General features: G+C 40.3%; 1 protein-coding gene across 2 annotated transcripts in view; it reads left to right on the top strand.

Moving 5' to 3' along the window:
- The window catches only part of LOC308705360 (rho GTPase-activating protein 7), a 60,663-nt gene that overhangs the window by 43,033 nt on the left and 1,139 nt on the right, over positions 1–16,491 (top strand). For both annotated transcript variants that reach the window (XM_081390319.1, XM_081390320.1), the window contains exons 2-13: positions 2,361–2,432; positions 2,539–2,620; positions 2,764–2,827; positions 2,954–4,245; positions 4,396–4,566; positions 7,033–7,192; positions 7,664–7,862; positions 8,014–8,227; positions 9,456–9,570; positions 11,629–11,850; positions 12,109–12,326; positions 14,588–14,761. In XM_081390319.1, the coding sequence (XP_081246445.1) occupies positions 2,361–2,432; positions 2,539–2,620; positions 2,764–2,827; positions 2,954–4,245; positions 4,396–4,566; positions 7,033–7,192; positions 7,664–7,862; positions 8,014–8,227; positions 9,456–9,570; positions 11,629–11,850; positions 12,109–12,326; positions 14,588–14,761 (2,983 nt within the window). The remainder of the gene's footprint in view (positions 1–2,360; positions 2,433–2,538; positions 2,621–2,763; positions 2,828–2,953; positions 4,246–4,395; positions 4,567–7,032; positions 7,193–7,663; positions 7,863–8,013; positions 8,228–9,455; positions 9,571–11,628; positions 11,851–12,108; positions 12,327–14,587; positions 14,762–16,491) is intronic.

Genomic DNA, 16,491 nt, shown 5'->3' with positions numbered 1-16,491 from the left:
TGAATATTCTTCAACTCTTCAAAATTGGAAAAATACACTAGCATTGGGGAAAAATGCTTTGGTGGACACACAGCCTTATGGTCGCTGGACATAATGCAATCAAACAGTTTTGTTAAATCAGAAAAATTGGTTTACAGTGCAAGAATAAAATGGATTATGTTCATGATCATTTTATGGTGCATTTTTGGTGTATTTTATAGGTTCATATTTTGAAAACTGCCACATCCCAAGGAAAACAAAATAAATATTACATGCATAATTAATTTTAAATTGTAGCTTTGTTTATACGTCATACTTTGTATAGAGAGTTGTCTTGTAATGAAGTTGTTGATATGTAAATTATTTACATTTAGACGCCATCAATACATCAATATTTTACAAATCAGTATCTGAGTAATGCAAGTAAATAGGCGTGTGGTTAAAACAAATTTTACATTAAATATATACAAATATTCATGAGAACACGTTGGAGCAGCAGACCTTCTCCCTGTGGGGCGTTTGACTTGCACTGCTGTCAAAACCTAACTTAAAAAGATTTAAAGGGAGTAAAAAATCCCTCATCGTCAGACTGGCTTATTTAAACCATGAATCTTAGTTATCTTTCACACATTCAATTTTACAGGTTTGTACCAACTCTACGAACGAAAATGAAGTGTGATCATCTTGGATGTGAATACAGGTTTTATAAAAGTACAATGACAATTCAAAACTATTAACACATTCAGTCATAGAAGAAAAAAAAATACTTCAACAACTGCTTCAACATTTTGAAATGAATGAGACCAGTATTTTATAGAACTGTACTTACACTGTAGTGTATTCTAATATTATCAGACAATATATTGAATCTTAATGCAAATATGCTTCTTTAGACTTTGGGTGCCTTCACGAAACCTTTAGTTTCTCTTAAATCTCTTGAATTTCTTTCTAAACTTATGCAAAAGCTAAAGGTTGCTCTGCTTGAGCTCCGCCAAGACTCTCAAGGTTAGAACTGTTCAAGCTGTCAGCCAAACATGATGTTCACCACCCCTCAGGGGTCCCATAGATGCTTTTCTCATGTCAATCGACTCTCTGAGTGCTCTTCTGAAGACAGGTGTTTATGGCAGTTGCTGAATCCCCATGGGTCCTGCTGTAGCACTTTATTAGGTGGCTTCAACCTGGATTGTCTATGTGCCTCCTTCAAGCAGGAAGGGAGGTATCAGCCAACCAATCTGACAGCGTTTTGTATTATTCATAGCTTACAGCCTGTGCAGCACGTAGCACCATTAGCCAAGACCCTCCCAGACCATTCAGATGCTTGTAGGATTTTAGAGAGCTCCGGGGTGGGTGGACAATCACAAGCCACATCTGTTATCAGCATCCAAACCCTAAAAGCACAACTTCCTGTAGGGCCGCCTGAGGTATTTAGAAAAGGAAGTGCCTTTCCCTGCTCAGCTCTATTAAACAGTGGAGAGGCATGTGATACGATCACACTTACATAATTCCCATGCTAGAGTTCTAAGAAAATGGCTGGAACTGGGTAATTTGCAGAGGTAGCAGTTATTGCATCAGCTATCAGCATGAGTATGCACACATTTCCCACAAGTTGCCTTCCAGATTCACACCCACTGTGTGAGAAACTTCTGATCTGCAATGCTCATTTATTCAGAACAGAATTCAGCAGCCCAGATAAGCTACAGTAATGCAAGCTGACTGCAAGCCATGGTTTTAACCTACAGATTGTCTGCAACACAGCTACATGAGGCCATCACATCCAGCACAGTCCTTTACAGGCCACTTCTGCATCAGAGCAGGGAGTGGCAGCATTAACTTGGTCCCTATGTTTACATATCTGAGCCATCTGTTCTTTGTAGAACAGATCCAGCTGTCTTCCCCTGACCCCTTCGCCACTTATGGGAAAGATAGAATCCTATGCAAGGTTTTATGGATCGCCAGTCAGTGCAAAGAAAGGATTTGTTTCCACCATCTGTTCCTGGCAGTGTTCAGTCTGGAAAATTTTTAAAAAGGTGAAAATAAATGAGTGACAAAGGAATAGAAGCAGCAAGCAAGGCTGAAATCATGTGTGCCTACCGCCTGTCTTCTTTTGGTCAACCATGTAAATGCCAAAGACATTCAATTAGCAGCAAATTAGCCAGCCTCCGCTTTTAATCCACATGAAATTAATGAAATGAGAGGATGGTTGATAAACTTGGGGTGGACTAACATGGCTTTGTACAAAAAAATGCTCCACTTTCAATGTTAATTAAAAAATAAATTGAATTAAGTGGTAATAGTTTGCTGAATTTGCCTCTTATGTTAGCCTAATAGAAGCTAAACCACCAGAAATTACATACTTTATATGCACTGATTCTCTTTTGTAGAGATAGAAGCAAAGGGGGCTTGTGATTGGCTTCATGCAGCTGGTTTTCCTCAGTATGCACAGTTATTCACCGGTAAATATTTATTTTTATAATTTCTCATTGCATACTTTAACCATGTGTCCTAATATATTGCAAATATTATTGTACTGCAATTCAATTTAATTTGTTTGCCTTCCAGATTGCTGTTTCCCTATTGACATAGACTGGGTGAAGAGTGATCATGAATTTCTGGATAAGGATGCCTTAGATTCTCTATGCAGGTAGTGCTTTCCACCCCTCGGCGGCATGAGCGTGTGCTATGCTGACGTAGAATGAGTGCTTCTTGCTAATCACAGCGGGAGGAATTTGAGGGGGACATCATGCTGTCTTCCTGTTTGACATCAATGTTTTCTTTTGCTTTCAGGAGATTAAGTACATTAAACAAGTGCGTGGAGATGAAGCTGGAGTTGAGCCGGTCCAAAAGAAGGGTGAGTGTGAAAGAAAACTCTAGAGAAGATGCATGTAAACACAGTATATAAACAAAAGACAGCCTGAGGAGAAATGTCCTCCTCGCCATCTTTCGCTGTGTATAACCCATTGATTTGTTCATGTAGGGAGATGAAGAGGAGGAAGAAGACCTCTACGCAATCAGCCCAAAATGGTCATTCGACAGAAAGAGCAGGCGATGGATACGTGTGGATGACGGGGAGCCACTGCACTCACTGAACAGCCCCATTTCAAGTTTTAGGAGATCGGGAAGCTGTGAGGCCTCTCTTTCCGATAGCGGTGAATGCCATGAGATTTGTTCCACTCATAGCTCTAGTAATGCTGACAGTGATGGGGGAAGTGCTCCCAACACAATGGCAGACGAACCCGAAAAAAGTCGTAGCTCCTCCAGATGCTCCTCGAACTACAAACCCCAATCTCCCGACACTTCTTCCAGCAGACCTCCGTCCCCCATTGAACATCACACTTTGAGCAGTGAAGAGTGCCTTGCTGAAAAGCCTCCAGTAAAAAAAGGAAAAAGCCTTCTCCGGAAGATGGAGAAACTCAGATTAACAGGAAGCACGCTACACCCACACATCAGAAGCGGGAAAGCAAGACTTGTTATAAGTGGACCGATTATCCAGGAAGGTCTTGGTGAGGAAAGGCTAAAGCATCTCCAATGTCTAGACCTAGCAAGGCTCCAAGACAAGACTGAAAGTCCTGCATCCAGCACACCGCCCTCTGGATCCAGTAGCAGTCCCTCGGAAAGCAGCAGCGCGGTCAGCACGCCAAGCCCAGTGACCAAGGTGCGCAGCAACTGCAAACGCCCTGGGCTGCCCAAACAAGAAGACAGCCAGAAGCAAATCAACGAGCAGCATTTCAACAACCAGCGCAACATTGTTGAAAACCCCGTCTTTGAAATTCCCCAAGGACACAAGCCAGGCACATTCCCAACTGTGCTCTCCCACAACAACGCTTTCTCACCTATAAACAACACTTCGGTCAACTGGAGGACTGGTAGCTTCCATGGTTACCGAGGTAGACAGTGTAGAAGCAGTAGCTCCAAGGACCAGGAACAAGCATGCAGCCCACTGGCTACTTGTGATCACCGTGTCAGCATTTATGACAACGTCCCAGATCACATGCAGATTTTGGATGATGACGTCTTCTCTGCTTTGGACAGTGTAATGGAACGCATTTGTGGCCTGCAGCAGTTGGTAACCTCTTGGACAGATAAGTTGTCAGAGGACGGGGATTCAGATTTTTCCCACTCGGGTTCTCCCTCACCCTCCTCTCTGACTGACATTCACCTTGAGATCAAAGAACCAGAAGAGACCGATGAAGCTGCCCAAGAGGAGACATACAACAAGAACCCAGAAGCATTTGCGCACACTGCTCAGCCTGCAGAGCATAGTGATCGGTAAGAGACACAAACTACCATTTTATGAAGGCAGCTGGAACAAGAAGTGTCTGATTGAATTCATGCTACATGCTAGGGATCTAGTGTACACACATTTAATAAAGAGCAAAGCGTATTTATACAAAAGTTGGTTCATTTCCTACATTTCAGAATTCAGAGGCCCCACTGGTCCAGTGCACAGATGCTTTCACTGAGTAACCCCAGCACAGGCATACAGGCAAAATCAGCACCACATGTCTCCATGCTGCAAAGACTGAGCCTTCTCAGGCTCACGGCTCTGATGGACAAGCACTCACCATTCAGCAAACAAGGCTGGAACTGGTAAGATGGGGTGAGGATGAAAAGCAGGGGAGGGGATAGACACAATCTGGTAAAAGTAGCTTGCTTAAAAAACACTGAGACAATGAGAGAGGAATAAAGATAGAGCGAGAGACCTGCTGTTTAGAGATTAATTCATTATTAATGCTGAGTTGCAACCTTGGAAAATCTCCCAGCAGACAAAATAGACAAGGTTTCAAGAGTACTGAGTGAGTGAAAATGAGAGTGAACCCTCTCACACCATAGGTTGCATGACACAGCGGAGTCTTGCTCTTTTTTACCATTTTGGAAGACACTCTCACACTGTGATTCGGCCATGTGATAGCATGGGGAGATATAAATTAACAATGGAGATTTGTTCTTTTGCGAAATTGAGTCCATTGATGTCCAATTCACGAGTAACTACGGGTTCTTAAGAATTGTTTTTTCCCCCCCAACTCACTTCATCTTATTAAAAATGAAAGGTGACATTTATTTTTTCGATGTCAAAATACTTTCTCCTATTAGTTTAACAGGTTCACATTCCCCTGAAAAGTGTATAAACTGTTACTCTGTGGCAATCCTAGAGTATTATGGAATGAATTTGTGAAGGATTAAAGGTAGATGGGGGGAGTGTGCAGGAAACAGAAAACGCTTATCTAATGCCGATTGATGACAAGTCACCACACATGAAGCACATTTCAATATGTTTAAGGACTCTTTGATCAGATCATTAATAGGAAATATTTGCCTTTTGCTAGCCTGATATTTTAACCCAAATCAGAGAACTAAGCTCCCCATGGAGCAATTAAAAATGTTTGAGATTACGCATTTGTGTAGTTAAAGGTGCTCTAAGCGTTTTTTAGGCTGAAACATTTTTTGTCACATACAGCAAACATCTCCTCACTATCCGCCAGCTGCCTGTCCCCTGAACACACTGTAAAAAAACGCGGTTTCTGTAGACTGCCCAGGCTCCACAAACGGCAACAAAATCAAATTGGCCCAGCCAGGACCACGAAACATAACAAACAGTGTTCCAGCCAATAACCGACGAGAATGATTTGGGGGTGGGGGGTTAGTGCGCGTGCACATGAAGGGGGGTGTGGGGAGTGGAGGAGAGAGAAGCATGAAGAGGGACGTTAGCAAGAGGAGAGATGTCCTAGACAACGACAATAACTAATGTTAGAATTATATTCTCTTGAATTTTGATATGGCCGACACACGACCAAAGAGACAACGTTCCGATGAACAAATAGCAAAGAAGAGGGAAAAGGAGAATGAATGCACGGAAGGGAGGGGGAGGGGACGGGATGAGGAGGAGGGAGGGTCGAGCTCGCCTCCGTTTTGTTTGACAATACTTTGAACGTCAACAAGAAGTGACGTCATCCAACATGGCTTAGAGCACCTTTAACTGGACAAAAAAAAAAAAAAGAACAATTGCTTAAGCTGAAGAAGAGAGGATAATTGACTTCTTGGGAGAGGAGTAATTGGGCTATTTGTTTTAACAACCATTGAGCTAACTACAAAAGAAACAACGCTTTTAATTCTACCCCCGCATTCATATTGATCGCTTGCTTGAGTATTCAGCATCTTAACTGCATGTCAGCTCACTTGATTTCAGATAAGCCGTTCGTTCAAAATCTTCAATGGTTCATTTATTTTCCCTCTCTTTTCTTCTACAATAATATATGAGACTGGTTATTTTTGTAGAATGCAGAGCCTCTTGAATCTAAACAATCACATTGAGACACTAGGAGTGTATATTGATATTGTCTTTAATTGAACAACCAAGCTTGATGTTGAGGAGAGTTAGGCTAGAAGATAAATGAAGGGGTAATTGAGGCTAATGCTATCAAGAGAAACTAGATTGTATGAAATTTTGAAAATCCAATTTTCTGACGAATTAGTTGGCTCCGGCAAAACCGAATTTAATTGGCTTTGAAGTTTTATCTCAAGGTCCCTGAACCTGATTTATATAGAAATAATGAGAAGCAGGACTTAAATTGCTGTCAGGTTATCTTCTCTACTACACAGCATATAGTCATGGCAGCAAGTTCACCGTCTAATGAAAAAAGGCCTTTCATAATGTAAATCAATATGGGCTTTGCTAAACGAAAAGGACAGTTCGAAATTCATCATAAGCCTTTCGCCAGCAGGCCAATATGTACTCAAAGATTAAAACCACTACATCAATTCTAATTGCTTTATTTCTTTACTACTAGATTCCTCACGCTCATACAGAGAAAACAACAAGAAGCTTATTACGACAACCAAATGAAATGTCAGTTCAACACATGCAAGCACTTATCACTGATGCTGATGTGCATGAGGGCCTCACAACACTGCTAATACGGTTAATGTGATCCGCTAAATATACGCTGCTACTTCTACTTTCAATTTTGCACAACAATTCATTACCTCAGACAAATGTAGGTGAGTAATGCAAGTGACCATCTAAAAATACATCATTCTGCACTTCTGCCATTCTAGGACTGTGCCAAAAGTCTACCGAAAGGTTAAACCTTCAGAACATAAGAGCAGAAAGGTGTTTGAGGTGCCTTTGCTCCAGAGTGTCCAGCAATCGGGGAAACCTTTGCCACCAAGCATTTTGAGAGCAATGGAGTTCTTAAGGACAGAGTGCTTGGATCAGGTATGCCATCCAGTCACCAACCAAAAATAGAGGCTGTGTCAATAAAAGCTAAATGTACAAAGTTGAATTTGCATAATCATCCAAAAATTTGGCTCATATTGAACAGCAGTTATTCTTGCTAAAGGGAAAAACATGACTCGACATCAGTATTATTCTCATAAACAGAAATGGTCATTAACAACAAATACATGCTGCATAAAAAGTATTTCTCTGATATGTTTTTCAAAGAGAGCAAACATAGTACTTCAGAACCACTAGTAGACACTCTGCCAGGATACAGGAAATTTTGCCTGAGACAGAGAATTTGTGTCAGATTGTGCATAAATGTACGTAGAGTCACGTAATTTCCCATGTGTTATTGACTGAGTTTCTACCCATGTATATATGATAATTACAGTAGAATAAACAACATCATTTTGGTACGTAACAGTTTGTTCCCTTCGCCAACACATATCTCGTTGAACCTAACAGGTTGGGCTCTTCCGAAAGTCTGGGGTCAAATCCCGCATTCAAAATTTAAGGGACATGGTGGAGGCTGACCCCGATGGCGTTTCCTTTGAAAATCAGTCGGCTTTTGATGTGGCTGACATGGTGAAGCAGTATTTCAGAGACCTACCTGAACCCATCTTCTCCAGCAAACTGTGCGAAAGCTTCCTGCACATCTACCAATGTAAGCCAGCATAAATTGAAACCAAGCAAAACATTTAACTCAATCTACTGTAGTTACATCAAGAGTAACAAACTGTTGAATTTGATTGTTTTGACACAAAGTGAAGCATCTGCTTCCAAGCTTTTATTCTGCATTTATGATTTCCCTACAGACTTCCCCAAAGATCAACAGTTTGCGGGGGTTCAAGCAGCAATTTACCTCCTGCCTGATGAGAACAGGGAGGCTCTTCAGAGCCTCCTCCTTTTCCTCCAAGAGGTGGTCGCCTGCGTGGAGGAGAACCAGATGACCCCAACCAACATCGCTGTGTGCTTGGCGCCCTCTTTGTTCCACCTCAACTCTTTCAAAAGAGACAGAACCAGCATGAGGTAGGTTTAAGCAGTCAAAACTATAATCAGTTACACTGTAACGATTACATAACATTTTATATTTTAAATATAATATTGCATCGGTGCCCATAACTTTGTTCTGAACGTCCAATACGCATTTTTATTGTAACCAGCTCCAGATTGTATGCACTATTTTGGCAATACTTAAGGCTTGTCATCTTTCACAATAAAGATTAGTCGAAAAGTCTAAATCTTTTTTCACCGTTTTGTATGGCACAATTGTTGGGTCAGTTTTGTGGGAGAGCTGCTTATGTAACAGCGCAGTTCAACATCTGGCTTTAATTTCACAGATAAGGGAGATATTGTATCTGTAATACAGTTCAGCTGGTTAATGAAACGCTGGAAGAGAGAGAGAGAGAGAGAGAGAGAGAGAGAGAGAGAGAGAGAGAGAGAGAGAGAGAGAGAGAGAGAGAGAGAGAGAGAGAGAGAGAGAGAGAGAGAGAGAGAGAGAGAGAGAGAGAGAGAGAGAGAGAGAGAGAGAGAGAGAGAGAGAGAGAGAGAGAGAGAGAGAGAGAGAGGGGCAAGATCGTCTGAAAGATAGATTCTAGAGGAAATTGGGATTAATATTTCCAAATCTGGTTCCTTCAAACTTTATTTCTGAGAAGATAAGGACTAATGTTTGGCATATGTTCCACAACAAGTTATCTAATACTTTGGTTCTGAAGTATAGGGATGCTATAGACACTAGTTTTTTTTTTTTTTTTTTTTTCTGGAGTGTCTTGAGGGTAAAGAGGAAACTGAGACAGTTACGTCACAGTCCTGCCTGGGCAAACGCATCCAAGAGGCTGACTTGAAGGCAATTGAAGAAACTCCCCCTATTTCTGCAAGCCAGCTGCCACAGAGCCAACAAGCTTTCTTTGCCCTCCCGCTGAGCTGTGGATGTGCTGCTATGCACTGGCACTGCAGATAACTTTTCCATGCTTAGATTCAGCGCGCTGCTATAAAAAGAACCACTAGAAAACAAGCAAATTGACTAAATGTGTTGTGAAATGAAATGCCGGCTTTGTGTCAGCAACCCCATCCCTCATTTCAAATTTTCTAGACAAAAAACATAAGAGAACTCAAGACTATTTTCATATTAATACCCCTTTTCCCTCTAGGTCCCTGGTAAAGCCTATAGGAGAGAGTGTTACTAATTTGGACGGCTGCAAAGCTGTTTTAGTCAGCTCTGTGTGAAATTTGTGCTATTTTCTGCTTTTGGTCACAGGTCTAGACAACGGAAATACAGCTTGGGGAGGCCGGACCAGAGAGATCTAAGCGAGAACCTGGCTGCAACACAGGGACTGTCGCATATGGTTACTGAATGCTCTCGCCTTTTCCAGGTACAAAGCATCATATGCATTGAGTTTAGTACTAATGACTGTCAGCACTTCCAGCTGCATGCAATCTCAACATGCTTAGAGCTCTGTTGCACAATTGTTTTTTTGTTTTGTTTTTGTTGTTGATTTTTAATCCCAGGTATTATAAGGGGGAAAAAAAGTTCCAAAACAGGGGTATTACAAAATACATATACTATTTCCTGTATTTATTTGATTAGTTATTCTGATTCTGATTTAGTTAAAATTATTTATTCATATAGCTGATCAGAAATTATGAAATTAATGCACCACATATTGTAATGTAGTTTTGGAGAAACAAAATCTACCAGTTCTACCTTTACATAAAAAATATTTTAAACAAATATATATATATATATATATATATATATATATATATAGAGAGAGAGAGAGAGAGAGAGAGAGAGAGAGAGAGAGAGAGAGAGAGAGAGAGAGATAGATATATAGAGATATATATATATATATATATATATATATATATATATATATATATATATATATATATATATAGATAGATAGATATATAGATATATAGATATTGGGGCAAGTGGGAGCAAGTGGGAACACAAAAGATATATTTCTTGTAGTTTCCATTCACCACTATAGAAGTTTATAATGACTTCTGCTTCAGAGAACACCAAAAATGTGAAAAGGGGGCTATTTATAAAAAGTCCTAGTCCTATTTTTTATTTTATATATATATATATGAAATATATGAAAATACACTCACCAGCCACTTTATTAGACACACCTTACTAGTACTGGGTTGGACCCTCTCTTGCCCTTAAAACTGTCTTAATACTTGGCAGATTCAACAAGGTGCTGGAAACATTCCTCAGTCTTTGGTCCATATTTGGTCCACATGATAGCATCTTGATAGCAGTTGCAGCAGATTTGTCGGCTGCACATCCATGTAGCGAATCTCCCCTTCCACCACATCCCAAACGTGCTCTATTGGATAGAGATGATTTGAGCTTTGTGACAAAGCGCATTATCCTGCTGTAAATAGCCATCAGAAGATGGGTACATTGTGGTCATACAGAGATGGACATGTTCAGAGACAATACTCAGGTAGGCTGTGGAGTTTAAACGATGCTTATTTGGTAATAAGGGGCCCAAAGTGTGCCAAGAAAATATCCCCCACACCATTACATCACCAGCAGCCTGAACCATTAATAAAAGGCAGGATGGATCCAGGCTTTCATGTTGTTTACGCCAAATTCTGACCCTACCATCTGAATGTCGCAGCAGAAATCAAGACTCATCAAACCAGGCAACATTTTCCCAATCTTCTTGTCCAATTTTGGTGAGCCGGTGCAAATTGTACACACAGTACACACAGTCTTTGTTGACAGGAGTGGCATCCAGTGTGGTCTTCTGCTGCTATAGCCCATCTGCTTCAAGATTCAATGTGTTGTGCTTTCAGAGATTCTCTTCTTGCAAGGCGTGATTATTCAAGTTACTGTTGCCTTTCTATCAGCTCTAACCAGTCTGGCCATTCTTCTCTGACCTCTGGCATCAAAGAGGCATTTTTGCCTACATTACTGCGGCTCACTGGATATTTTCCTTTTTTTTTTGGACCATTCTCTGTAAACCCAAGAGATGGTTGTATGTGAAAATCCCAGTAGATCAGCAGTGTCTGAAATACTCAGACCAGCCTGTCATGCACCAACAACATCACGTTCAAAGTCACTTAAATCACCTTTCTACCCCATTCTAATGCTCAGTTTGAACCTCAGCAGATCGTCTTAACCATGTCTACATACCTAAATGTATGGAGTTTCTGCCGTGTGATTGGATGATTAGAAATTTCCGTTAACGAGCAGTTGAACAGGTGTACATAATATAGTGGCCGGTGAGTGTATATAGCTGCCTATATGTTTTATTTAAAGGGGTCCATCACAATGGTGTCCTTGGGATCAAAACAACTCGAAAGTTACAAGACTAGTCAAAACTATACCAAAGCTTCTTAAGGGGCTGGAAAATTTTATATGCAAGCATATGTCCTAAAACATATAACATTTATATCTGTCATCAATACAGATACCGAAATACTGGGAAGACCAGGGAGCAGGCAGCTTTACTGAAGATTCACAGCAAAATGATGCAGGTCTAAGTTCTGTGTCTCACTGTGGAGAAAATGAACTTCCAGACCGTGCCAGGCTGTTTCTACTCACAGAAAAACTCTTGAAGGAGGTCAGAGACAAGTCTAAAGGCTGGATATCTTGCTCAAGCTGTGATCATGTGGATGTGGCGGTTAAAAAGGTTTGTATTACTCCTCCAACTTACATCCTAATATCAATAATATCATCCTAATATTGGGTTTAGAGACCCAAAGGACTCGCATTCCCGCCTCTAGAGAAAGGAGTCCAAATATTATATTATGCGCACAAAGGATGACTGTGCCAAAGCCATAATCAGTTGCGATCAAACACGTAGTTTCAGTTTGCACTTGCAATTCATCTTCATAAACGTTGTGCAAACAAAGATAAGAAGGTGATGACTCTAATGTAATTTTTGAAGGTGGCGGATGGTTACCCTTTGCGGCTGTGGAGAGGAACGACAGAATTGGATGCTCCGCAGCAGGAAGTCTTCCACCACGTGTTACAAGAACAGAGTCAGTGGCAAAGAGACATCTTGCACAGCGAGGTGGTGGAAACTCTGGACAAGAATGCAGATGTGTACCATTACATACTCCAGGCTGCAGGGGCCCGACCACCACTGCAGCATGTTCTGTTAAGGTAAAGAGTTACTGGAGAATTTGGGGTAACTTAGGATGTACTCACACTTGGCAATCTGAACGGTGCCTGAGAATGCTTGACCCCCAAATTTAAGTTCTTTTGACTACTCAACAGTGCCTAGCGTGAGTACGCCCTTATCCTCAATGACTTTTATTTACAAATATAAATATGTATTTTGTAGATGTATTTTGTCACAAAGTGCTTTTAAAGTTTATGGGCCCTATCATACACCCAGCGCAATGCGGTGCCAGGCGCGACACAAGTGTGTTTGGCTAGTTTCAGCCCGACGCAGTTATCATTTTCACGTTGTGCGCCACGTTGTTTAAACAGCAAATGCATTTGCGCCCATGGGCATGCTTGTCTGAAATTTATTTATTTAACCTCACGCACCAGCAGATCCGATTCAGTTTTTCCGCTTGCAAATTCCGCCATGTAAATAGCGAATCCGCCGTGGCACGAGCGCAACTGGCTTTTAAAGGGAATGGGAGATGAACTCTGATTGGTTTATTGCATGTTACGCCCAAAACACACCCATTACTCATTAAGAGAATAGGGACAACTCTTTTAGACCATGCGCCGGGGGCGCCGACCATTTTTCCCGTTGTTAAACTAGCAAAAGTCGATTGTGCTGGGCGATTTAGACCATGCACTTAGATTGTTAAAATAGGGCCATATATGTTATCATCCCCAATTATGACAATTCAATAACTGAAGGAAAATTGAAAACTATTAAACAATTGACCCTTCGCTAAGCCCCGCCCTCCTTAGTTACTTTTGCTACGCCTGTCAAGCCTGGCACGTCTATTACAGTATGTATGCACTGGTTTCTGACATTCCTAAGGAGATAATTAATCATTTTTGGCGAACAGGTGAAAATATGAGAGAGCAAGACTGCAGTATGCATTCGAGGGCTATATACACGACATAATATGCAAACGATTAGAGAATAATTTCATCAAAATTGAAGCTAAAGTCTATAACGTTAGGTCCCAGCGCAACACACAAATTGAGGAACAGCTTTGTGCATGCACAGCAGCGTAAGTGAAATTTGAAAATATTCTAATATTATAAATCAAACAGCTTATCCAAATGTATTGTGGAATAAACACAAGACATTAGCCTGACCACTTTGCAATGATAACATTCTCCCGCTTATATTTGTAGTGCGCCAAGCTAACGTTACTACAACGACTACTGTTATGAACTGATTAAGTTTGCATACCAACCTTTTCCTTGGAGATCTCTTGCAAGCCCCCTGATGTTCCCTCCTTTTACCTTTTACTTTTACTAGAACTAACACCGGGAGAGTCGCGATCGGATTGGGGTAACGTTACTAGTTTGGCTGTCGATTAACAAAATGCTGAAATATATTTTTAAGTAACGTTAAATTATGTCAGTGAGCCTCCGTCTTGCCTTTAATCACACTGCTTGATCCACGAGCTGGACAATAACTTTATTCTAGAGCTGCTTTAAAGCCAAAACATTTAGTTTTAATTTCCTATTATCAATGTAAAGCTGCTTTGGAACAATCTACATTGTTAAAAGCGCTATATAAATGAAGATGACGCTCGCCATTTCTCCCCTTGGGTTTTAGGTTTCGGGAAGGGAACAAAATCCGACACCCCGTCCAAACTTTTAGGATACCGGGTATCAGATTTGCACAATCCATACGCACAACGCTTCGGCATGTTTCCCAGACCTCCCGCGCCTAGTTACGGTTGCTAAGCCACGATTGGCCTGTGGCGGTTTTCGGGCGTGGCTTAGCGAAGGGTCAATTGAAAACTTAGCAATATTTAGAAAATCAAGTTCAAACATTAAAACAGATCTTGAGGCTTATCACCCAAAGGCAATAAAGTACTTTGAAATGGGATGACGCTCACAGAATGAATTGAGAGCAAGAGCTTTGCACTTCATATTCAAAGGTGTTTCACCTTTGCATAATTCCCTGCATTAGCATCTGGGACAAATTATATTGTTTAAATTACCTTGCTGGAATGATAATAGGTGAATCTGTCAGCAGAAAATTGAAACTTAACACGGGTTCCATCCTGGATTTAACTTTGCAAATTCAGTGACAAATTAGCACAGTAAAGAGTAAATCCCTTAACAACGGCACCTCATGACATGCACGCCACTGCACGTGTAATCCCGTTAACCGCTGCCATGGCTGTAATCCAGCCACCCCACATATCAATGCGCTTGCACTGCTGGTGTCACCCTACATGATCTTTCAATCTCAACTTTTCCATCCTTTTCCGCAGGATGTGGCAAACGGATCATCCCACAGGGTCCATGTTTGTGTCCTCCACCTCGGTCAAACATGCCGCTGTGGCTGTCAGAGGAGTACGGGCACAAGTTTTCTGCAGCTTCTTTTTAATCGAGCCGCTGGGGTCAAAAAAGTCAAGAGTCACGCACCTCTGCCGGACCGACACGAGGTGTGTATCTCAAACTAAATCGAGAACAGAGGTTATAAATCCAAACATACAGGAGCAAGAGCTTCAAGCTCCAAATTTTTGGTTGGCTCAAAGATTGTTACTTTTACAATCAATATGTTTCTTGTTGGTCTACAAGAGCCCCTATAGATTCATATTTTAGGGTAGACTCAATGAAACCCAGTGATGTGATACAGAAAACAGTTGTCATTGAAAATTGAGATGCGTTCCTAGGGATGTGATGTGACAGCGCAAACATGCGGCACAATCATTGAGACATATTATATTACCTCCACCGGCTAGAACTTGTCTAGCTGGCATATTTGAGAGTGCAGGTGAGGGGAGACACTATACGTTATTGTGATTGCAGCATGTATTTGTCCTGTCAAAACAAAGATAGCATTCTATTGCTGCATATTGATTGGTGGGTTGGGAGCAGGAATCTGTGTTTTCAATTAAGGAAGCATAAGTATCTATATGGGCTTAATTTTCTAAAAGACTACACATTTGATCAATATTTTATAATTTTTCAGATGGCAACAAAGAACATTTTTACAATGTTATTTTGAGAACCTAAAATATAAACCACTAAGTTGCATTTTATTTATTTCTAAAGCAGTCAATGAGCCCTTTCTCTTATTTATTTTTTTAAAATCACTTGAACTTTCACAGTTCAATTTCTTATTAATGATTTCTTATATTATTGTAAGCTACTAGCAGTTTGTTTACTCATATTCCTTTGTTCTCACACGCAGCAAAAATTAGCAATGAGCGAGGGGCCGTTTACAGGACACTGTTTCAACCAAAAATGGAAAACAGCATTTTGGTTGCCCCAAAAAAATGCTAATTTTTGAAAACGGGTTTCAAAGTGCACGTTTTTTGAAAACAATACCATTAAACACCGTTTAAATGTGATTTTGTGAAATCAGTGACGTCATGCACGTTTCTTTACAAAGTGATATCGCCGACTACTGGCCTGGCAGCAGAATACAGTGTGTTTAGCAGTCTTAGCGGATCCTTCTGAACAGGAATCGTTTTCGCATTTCGTTGTCGTCTGTACGTGAAAAACACAAAGGAAAACGTTTCCATTTTTTGGTACACCATTGTCGTGTAAACGTACCCTTAGACAATATGAGGTCTGACATGATATGAGAAAATAAATAATCTCACTTTTACAAACCTGCTACAAAAGAAAACCACGTAATTATACATTACATTTTATTATTATTTTAATATATTAAATAAGTTAATATTAAATATACATGCATAAATATATATATATATATAAATGTGCTTTGAAAAATCATGCTACAGTAATGTTATATGCAAGCCGGAGACAGGCAACAAAAATCAAATTTTTTGTGTAGCAGATTCACAGGGGGAAAAAACACATGAAATATATTTACAAACCTGATTTAAAAGATATAGCTAAAAAAATACATTATAAATACACATTTTTGTATATAGAAATATAATTTTTATGTAAAATTGTATGTAATTGTATTTATTTAATATAGTTATAAAACAAATGTAAACAAACATGTAAATCAAATTCAATAGATTTTTGGAAATTTGTCTTAGTGTGGATGGACAAATTGGATTATATAGTTCTTATATTAGTATACTACTTTTGGGATGCTGTGTGCTTGTGACATGCGTTGAATGCCGAATGCTGAATTAGCGGTTTCTGGCTTACAATAGACCTGAATGTGAAGCAATGTCTGACATGCTAA

The sequence above is a fragment of the Scardinius erythrophthalmus genome, assembly GCF_964197995.2.
Source record: "Scardinius erythrophthalmus genome assembly, chromosome: 17".
Lineage (NCBI taxonomy): Eukaryota > Metazoa > Chordata > Actinopteri > Cypriniformes > Leuciscidae > Scardinius > Scardinius erythrophthalmus.
This window is presented reverse-complemented; position numbering and strand designations above follow the sequence as displayed.